The sequence below is a fragment of the Carettochelys insculpta genome, chromosome 30 (genome assembly GCF_033958435.1).
Source record: "Carettochelys insculpta isolate YL-2023 chromosome 30, ASM3395843v1, whole genome shotgun sequence".
NCBI classification, from domain to species: Eukaryota; Metazoa; Chordata; order Testudines; family Carettochelyidae; genus Carettochelys; species Carettochelys insculpta.
Genome location: NC_134166.1, coordinates 3,037,524 through 3,046,717, shown reverse-complemented (window position 1 = coordinate 3,046,717; position 9,194 = coordinate 3,037,524). Strand labels below are relative to the sequence as shown.

Below are 9,194 nucleotides of genomic sequence, written 5' to 3'. Positions count from 1 at the left end.
TGTCGAAAAAGAAAGAGCACACGCGCACACAAACTCAAACCCCAATAACCTACCCCTAGCCTCATCCCTAATCCCAGGCCATCTCTGCATCCCGGACTAATCCCTGAGGTGGTTTCTCCCAGATGCATGTGGCTAGCGGGAGAATTGGGGAGGAATAGCTCCACCTTTCCTAGCTCAGGAGACCTCTCCCTAAAATACATACTTGGGTGGCCCTTCCCCACCCAGCACGGGTCAGGATAGATAGCGAGTTTGTCCCTACAGTGCCTGCCTCCACTTCTCTCCTAGTGCGCCGCAGTCCTGTCGCACAGCCATAGCCGCTGTGAGGAAGCACTGGAACTTCTCCTTTGCGAGACAAAAAAGGAAAAACTTGGTCATGTGGCTGCCAAGCGGAAGTGGTTCTGCTTCTTGTATTAGTAGCCTACGTCTGCTGAACTCAAAAAACCTGCTGGGCTACGGAAATGGCAACGTTTTGGTGGGTGTCGTCCACTCTCCTCCTTTGCTACAAACACGGTAAGTGCAGGAGTGTGTCTCTCGCCGTTGTGGGGTGGTGGAAGGGTCAGTGCCGGCCTGACTTTATTGTCTACACAGTTGGAGGCTGACCTCCTCCTTTGACATAACGGCTGCAATAGAGGGCAGCTGCCGGGGCCTTATCTCTGTCACCTCTACTGCTCAGTGACACAATGAGTTCAGGCTCTGGGGAGGCTGCCAGCCATGGAATTGACAGTGGGGTTTGTGTTACAGGCTACAACACCAGAGCCATTTTACATTGATGTCAGGGTCACCATCAGGCAGGAGCAGTGTGATGGGGAGCCTAGAGGTCCTTCCAGACCTAGTATACAGCAGGGACGTTCATGGAAGATTGGGTCTAATTCCATTTACGCTGCCGTAATGGCGAGGGACTGCCCTGCTCTTTGTCTGCATTTTGCACAGCTGTCAGATGGGGTGTGTTATCTCTATCCTCACTATAACTGTTCTAAGTATTACCGAGGCCAGACAGTGGCAGGGGTAGGAACTGAACTCTACCATGGCAGTGAAATGGGCTTTACAAAATGTCTTGTGCCTCTTTGCAAATGTTAGGTAGGCGTCTTAAAAAATTTCATAGCAGCAAGAACAGTAGTAGCAGCGGTGGCTTGGGCCCTGGGAACCTAGGAATTGCCTATTTCCCTGAGCACTTCGGAATAACTGTTTCTTTAACGCGGCTCGTATCTCGTGTCGCTCTGTTTCCTCCATCCTGTTGCTTCTGACACTTGATTATGGTAAAGTCCTTCATTTACTAGTCTAAACTGTTCAGAGAGATAAAATACAACGTTATCAAGCAAATGTAGACATCTATTTATTATTATTGGGACCCCTGTACCTGGTTAATTTCATCGTGTCTATTTTCAGGTGTATGAGCCCTCACTGAATTTTCCTGATACAAGATTGAGGGGCAACATTTTAAAGTATTAAATTAGAAAATTAAATGATAAAACCTTCTGAGTGTAGGAATTTTTGATGTTGCCAGCTCTCATGGATTTAGGTCTCATGCTATTTAGTGGTTTTCTTTAACATCCCAGATACTAGAATCAAGAGACTAAAGGAAAATCTGGTTTCCTTTATTTTTTTAAAGTTTCAAGCCCTTCTGGTTGTAGAGAAAATATGAAAAGGTGAAGTGAACGAATGCTAAAGCCTCAGAAACTAAATGAAATCGTAAAAGAATCCAGCAAGTTTTTTTACTTTTTTATTTTTTAAATCTCTTGATTTCGGGGGGGTGGGGGATCAGCAGCTTTTCTCAGGATTTTTGAACATTTAGGGTCAGCAGTTAAATACTCTAGCAAAGCAGTGTTTACAGGTATGCCCATGTTCAAATCCCCACCTCTGTAAGAACAGGCAAAATGTAGGGCTCAGCTGTTTGTTCAGGGTCCATTTGTGTTGCAAGGCTGTTGTACAAGACCATGAGTTTGCCATCATGTGGGGGTGCAGGTGCTTTTGTATTCTGAAACACAATGGCCTATAGAGGGCTGGTCTTCTATGCTCCGCCATGGGCAGGTGGTGAATACAAAAACATATTTGTAGCATTGAGCTTGCCATGCTGGCACGTGCCAGCAGCAGCTCATCCCACTGCTTCTTGTTAACATGGGCACAAGCTAGGAGACCTTTACTTCTCCCCCTGTCACTCAGCAAAAGACCATCATTCCCTGACTCTACAACCCATCCAGCGCCCATCGAGGTCAATACCTGTGCTCCCTGTGACATCAATGAGAATTGGCTCAGCCACACTGCACCCTAAGCCCAAGATCTCATGCAAGTTTGAGTCCAGGTGGCTCTTTCAGCCAGGCCCAAACCAGTCTGTCTCAGCTCAGCAAGCACCCCAGGACTTGGGTTCTAGAACCTTGCCGTGGGGAGGAAAGTCACAGCATGGGTCCCGCCATGACTGGAGTCCAAGCGCTGTCACTTTGCAGTGTGGCTGCAGTTTACGCAGAAACCTGCATTCGAATATCAGTGTAGGATGCTAGGATGGCTATGAAACATGGGCCCACCAGCTAGGTTTACACACTGTGTCCACAGGCCTGGTGGGGGTGAGGTTCCCGCAGTCCTGGGTTCACAATGCACAGTAAAGGTCCCTTATGAGATATCCGCCGAATGATGCTGCTTTCACTATGGGCACTTGCCTGCCAGTGACACTTCCCCACTTTGCAACTTCAGCCTCTCCCAGCCAAGCCTGCCTTGTGTGACACTGGATTTCTGGTAGGCACTTTATCCCCCCCTCATTCTCCCTCTTCCCCTAGAAAGTAAAGCCTATGGGGCTGCCAGCCAGATTTGTTCTCAGTAATAGCTATGAAATCCAAAGGACTAGTCATTAACCTCACTAGGAACTGCATGGGTGCGGCCATGGTTCCCTGTAAGCTGAGAACTTAGGTGAACACTCAGGAGAGGTTCAACAAGGACAAGTGCAGAGTCTTGCACTTGGGATGGAAGACTCCCAAGCATTGTTACAGACTGGGAACCAACTAGCTAAATAGCAGAGCAGCACAAAAGGACCTGGGGACTGCAGTGGGTGAGAGGCTGAATATGAGTCAACCATGTTCCCTTGTAGGCAAGAAGGCTAAAGGCATATTGGGGTGCATTAGGAGAAGCATTTGCAGCAGATCTAGAGAAGTTATTAGTCCTCTTTATTCAGCACTGGTGAGGCTACTTCTGGAGCATTCTGTCCACTTCTGCGCCCCCCGCCCCAGTATAGAAAGGATGTGGACGCATTGGACAGGGTCCAGTAGAGGTCTCACCCTGTGAGACTCAAAGAAGAGCAGGAGCCGCAGGATACACTTGGAAATCTGCCCTGTGCTTCACCTCTGCATAATGGAGACAATAGCCCTGTCCTCCTCCTGCCCTTGATCTGTTTGGTCTGATTGGATTGTAAGGTCTTCGGGGCAGGGAGTGTCTCTGATGCCTGGTCTACACGAAAACTTAGGTCAAACTAGCCATGGTCTTCCAGGCTATGAACAATTCATGTCCCAAATGCTGTAGTTAGGTCAACCTGACCTTCACTGTACACGCTGTTGGGTCAATGGAAAAATTCTGCTAATCTAGCTCCCACCTCCTTGGGAGGGCAGCTTTACTACTGTAGGGACCAGCAAGCTCCTGGTTCCTGGCCTTTCAGGGTATGCTGTGGTTTGTTTATGTCCCCTCTGCAAGCACAGCCCCAGGAGCTCCCACTGATGGTGACTTGTCTGCCATTTTTGCTGTCTAGACACCCAGTTTTGTACGATCTATCTGTAACGCTCTGCAGCCTGCTTTGGATTGAACTAGCTTACATAACACCTCTCTTCTAGATCATTTATGAATATGTTGAACAGCACTGGTCCTAGCAGAAATCCCACATCACTATTTACCATTCTCCTCTCTGAAAACTGACTATTTCTTTCCATGCTTAATTTTCTTTTAACCAGTTACTGATCTACAAGACCCTCTTCTCTCATCTCCTATCCCATGGCTGCTTCCTTTGCTCTTGCCTTTGGTAAGGGACTTTGTCAAAGGCTTTCTGAAGTCCTAGTTCAGTATGGACACTGCATCACACTTGCCCGTGTTTTGTTATTGTCCTCCTCAAAGAATTCTAGTAGGCTGGTGAGGCATGATTTCTTTTGTGAAAGCCATGTTGACTCTTTGCAAACATGTTGAGTTCCCCTCTGTGTCTGAAAATTTTGTTTTTAAATATAGTTTCAACCAGTTCACCCAGTACTGAAGTTAGGTTTACTGGCCTGTAATCACCAGAATCCCCTCTGGAAATGTTTTAAAAATTAGCATCACATTTACTGTCTGTCAATCATTTGGTACAGAAGCTGATTTAAATGAAAAGTTCTATATCACACTTCATAGTTTCCAAAAAGCTTCTATTCTATAAGGAACACACTAGGTAGGTCTACATGAGACCTGAAAGTCCATCCTAGATATGCAGTTCCATCCACAACAATTGACAGCGGCATTGACTTATCTAGGATCAACTTATCTGGCCATCCTCACCGAGGGAGGTTGACGGGAGAGTTTCTCCCATCAACCTCCTTTACCCCTCACAATAATGAGGAGTACAGGGGTTGACTGTGAAATCGAATCCTGGAAGATCAACCTACACTGGGTCGATCTCCCCATAAGCGTATATGTACTCTCTGCCAGCTTATCAGCTGGTATTGCTGCAAAAGAGCTGCACCCATGGACATCTGCTGAGTATAGGTTCTCAGTTTTCAAGTCCAGTTCCCCCTCACTCAGCATTATGATTTCTCAGAAACTGTGGAGGAATTTCACTGGAAATGGAAGCTCCTCTTCCCCATGAGAGATTAAAAAAACAAAACAAAACCCCACAAAGGCTGCAGCTGAAAGAAATAGAATCTGTATTCTGTCCACTACCCCTTCTAAGAGCTATGTAACCTTTTTCTATTTATTAAACTGACATTCCAGATAGAGGTGTGAACTGTCAGATCACATAGCCTAAATGGAACGTATTTAACACAGAGAGCTGACAGCAAATTCTGGTCTTCACACCCACATTTTTGGCATCATTTTTCCATTGCCTAGCACCTTGTGATGTCATTTACAGGTGTGAAAAGTGCAAACTTGATGTAGTACAGCCAGGGGGCAGAATCAGTGTAGCTCAGTTGCCATCAGTTGAAGCTAGGCCATTTTATACCACCTGAGGATCTGCAGAGGTGGAAATGAGGAAAGTGGAACCTCTGTCCGTACATTTTCCAGATTCTCCTTGGGTAGATGCTCCGTCAGAGCACGTCACCATAAGGCCAGTCTGCCACTAGTCACCTATGTGTCTTTAACCAACATGTATCAGAGGGGTAGCCGTGTTAGTCTGGATCTGTAGAGCAACGAAGGGTCCTGTGGCACCTTATAGACTAACAGAAAAGTTTAGAGCATGAGCTTTCGTGAGTTAACTCACTTCTTCAGATGCATCTGAAGAAGTGAGTTAACTCACGAAAGCTCATGCTCTAAACTTTTCTGTTAGTCTATAAGGTGCCACAGGACCCTTCGTTGTTTAACCAACATCACACTCATGATGTCACAACTGCCATGTGGCAATCAATGGACCATGGCATCACATCAGGGCAGGAAGATGGAGATGTATCAATGACCTGTCATCCTTTTGTGATGCTGAGTCACAGTCAAGGTACCGGAAATAATCCTGGAGCTGTCCTATAAGCACCATAACTAACCTCATGGAGTACAAAGACTGGCCCAGGGAGCCTGGATTGGTCCCTGGGTAACTCTTGGCTCAAGTTGCCATTTCCCCACTCAAAGGGTGATACCCTGGCTCACACTGAAGTTAATAGCAAAACTTTTGTTGACTTCAATGGAGCCAGGCGCTCACTCAGTAAGTTTTTAAAGACAATTTGCTTTATTCATCTTCTTTTACTATTTCTGTCCTTTCTGTCTGATTTGTCTGGTGTTTGCTGTGCCAGCTCCTGAATTAACTTCTTGCAGGGCATAAGGAACAGAGTGTGAGCCAAAAAAAAAAAAAAAAGGAAGATTTATACACTAGCCCAATGGAGATCAGGTTGTCTCATGCTGGGCCTGCATGTGCATGTAGCAAGGGACAGATCCTGCCCTGGAGATTTTACTGTCTGAACAACTAGACAGGCAACAGGAAGGATCATGAGCCCCATTTTTACAGATGGCAGAACTGAGACAAAGATTGAATGGTTTGCCCAAGGGCAAATAGGAACCTCTGACACTGCTGGAAACTGCATGCAGGTTTCCAGAGTCCCAACTCATTGTCTTAACAACCAGATCAGCTAAGAAGACCCTGACTAACTTGGGGTGGGTAGCCTCCAAAATGTCAGCAAATCTCCCAGTGACAGCACAACTGGGAGTCTGGATCAGTGGAGGGCTTCAGGGCTGAATCCTTGATGAATTCACAGTGGTGAAAGGCATCAAACTGACTGTTCTGGAGATGCAAATCATCTGCCCACAGGTGTAACACAGGTACAAGCTTCCCCACCTGCCTGGACCCAGCCTTCGGAGACCCCCATCGAATGAGTCCAGTCCCCATTTATTATTCAGTCCTAGGCTTCTACCCACCAGCATTGCACCATTGAGTGTTAATTGTCATTTGGACACATAGAGTCTGTGTAGATTCTACCAAGTCAGCTCTCATATAGTCTCCGCTACACAGCGACCCCAGTCTGACCAGCTGGACCAGGGCCACAGAAGCAGAACTCTGAAGTTCACCCCCAGTTCCCAGGTGATCTATGCACAGAAATGAACCACAGCTGGGAGGAGGCTAAGGAGAAGAACAGAAAATCACATCTGGGTGCTGCTTCCCTCTGTGGCAAGCACCTGATACGCTTCTCACTGACCCCGGGGTGGATCAGCTTTATGGAGTTCCACTGTAAAGTTTCCCACCGTCTGGTCTTCAGCTGGGTAAAGGAACCCTGTTGAACTCAGTAACCCAGTTGAAAAGGGCACCTGGCAGCTCCAGACAACGCTGTCGAGTCTGGTGCCCCAAGGCAGGTGGAGACATGTACTACCCCGATTATCATGTCTATGCCATGCTCGTGTGGCTCAGGCTTTTTAGCACTCCAGTAGGCAGTACAGTGAGGTGGCACACAGGCCAAGGGAGGGATCAGACTCGGGTCCTAGATGGTTAGTGCTCACTCCTGCCACTCGTTCCCAAACTCTGAGACAGACCTTCTCCCTGCCACAGCCAGGCTGGCCTAATACCACCACCCAGCAAAGCTGGCCCTGGACTCTGGTTCCTCTGATCTGTCTGTCCAGCCCTTGCTGAGCTGTAAATTCTATGTGGAGCCACCGGAGGGATACATTTGGCCTTGTATGTCTCACTAAGCTGTGATCTCTGACACCTCCTATTAGCAAACCCACAGGAGGAGACGTATCTTGTCCCATCCAGCTCAGTTGGTCTCTGTGGGTTTCCATGTCTGTCAGTCTCATGCAGCCAGCGTGAGTGGCTGTTTCCTACCACAGTCACAGGATGGCAGAGGAAGAGCTGTGTGTGACAGCTAACAACAGTGTGATCCCAAGCAGTTCCTTTGCATGGGCAGAACAGGGTCATAGGGATCATTATCATTTATTATGGGATTTGCCCAGGCTGGGTGGGTGTCTGGGTTTGGGGGTTCTGGGCCTGTGTTTGTCTGTTTGGTGTTTGGAGTGCTGAGCTGTCTATTTGTTTGAAAGGCCGTGTGCTCAGGCTGGCAGTTGGAAGCTGTTAGCCTTGATTAGGTTTGAAAGCTAAACTCTGCATGCTGATTGGCTGAGTGGTAGTCAGAGGGAGGGGCTCTCAGGAAGGCCACAGCTTTTTAAACCCTGCTGGCAAGTGACCAGGGAGCTTGCGACCAGGGTGGTTGCTAACAGGAGGGAGTTTTGAGAGGGGAGTTTAGAGGGAGCTAGTTACTTCTACAGGGGTAAGGGGTGGTAAGACGGCGATGGCGGCGGCGTTCCCAACTGCTGGCCGGAGCTGAGGGACCCGCCGCCCCCAGGGTGCAGTGCGGGCAGTGGGACGCAGGTCGGCTTGGGGGAATGTGGAGGGCGGGGGGGCGAGACCGAGGGGTGTCGGTGGTGGGCATGTGGTTTGGGGGTGTGTGATACGGCTGTGCAGATGGCGGCACCCACAGAGGCTGGTGGTGGCGTGCCCGGCTCAGATTGCCTGGGCTTTCAGGCCCAGTCCTGCGATCCCTGCACGTGCGGCCCGCAGCAGATCCGTGGGGCTTCAGGGCAGCCACAGCCAGAAGAAGAGTTGGTAGCTTTGGCGGGGACCCAGGGCGCAGCTGGGCCGCGAGATCGGCACCTTCCTGGAGGACGTGGGGCTGCAGCAGCATGCAGCCGGGTGCAGAGAGGCTGGGGAAGGGGGGACCTGGGGGGTGATGAGAGCTGATGGGGGGCAGTGTGCTGAGGTGCGGGGACATGGGAGTGGATGGCGGGTAAGGGAGCAGGGAGGAGGGATCTGGGGGTGATAGTAGCTGATGGGAGGCAGAGGGGTGGGGAGGAGGGTCCTGGGGAGGTGAGGAGGTCATCAGGCCATGGGGAGCTATGGGGACACATGGTGCCAGGGAGGTGCAAGAGGTAGTGGGATCGTTACCCACCTTCTCCATGCCCCACTGCCTTGTGGGTTATCCTGGGAAGGAGCAAGGCTCAGGGAGTAAACCCTGACAGAAAATCCGGAGAGGAGTCCTAAGGTGGTTCTGTGCCAACTTCTGGCATTGACCCAGCAACTCCTGCAGCTGAGCTGGTACCAGATGTAGAGGTTATCCTCTCCTTTGGACTATATCAGTAAAGCCAAGAGGGGGACACTGGTGTCTGGGCAGCCCAGGGTCCAAAAAAAAAAAATTGCCCAGGCTCGCACCTGGAGAGGTTCTCCAGCATCGCTAACAGCGTCAAACCAACACGGGAGGTTACAGATACTGGTTATAAACTCTTGCTCGATTGGTGCAGAGAACGAGTGCCAGGGGTTGCCTTTGACAGTGGGAGAGATCATCACATCTCACTGGACAGTCACCGCCTGCCTCAAGCTGGGCAGCTCCCAGGCAGTAGGGTGCTGTCCCACCACAGTTCACCTGTCTCACTGGGTGCGCGAGGCTTAAGGTTCCCAAACCTGACAAGTGACTGAAATTTGAGCACCAGGCAAACCAATAAGAAAATCAACAAGAAAAGGAAACCATCAACGTTTTAAGCTTGCTTGCTGGAATGTGCGGACCAGGCTGACC

At 49.4% G+C, this 9,194-nt stretch overlaps 1 protein-coding gene across 1 annotated transcript in view; it reads left to right on the top strand.

Moving 5' to 3' along the window:
• The first annotated feature begins 431 nt into the window (after positions 1-431).
• LOC142003727 (SLAM family member 5-like) overlaps positions 432-9,194 on the top strand; it is a 34,670-nt gene continuing 25,907 nt past the window's right edge. The window contains exon 1 of the mRNA XM_074980960.1: positions 432-510. Coding sequence (XP_074837061.1) covers positions 459-510 — 52 coding nt within the window. The 5' untranslated portion in view covers positions 432-458. The remainder of the gene's footprint in view (positions 511-9,194) is intronic.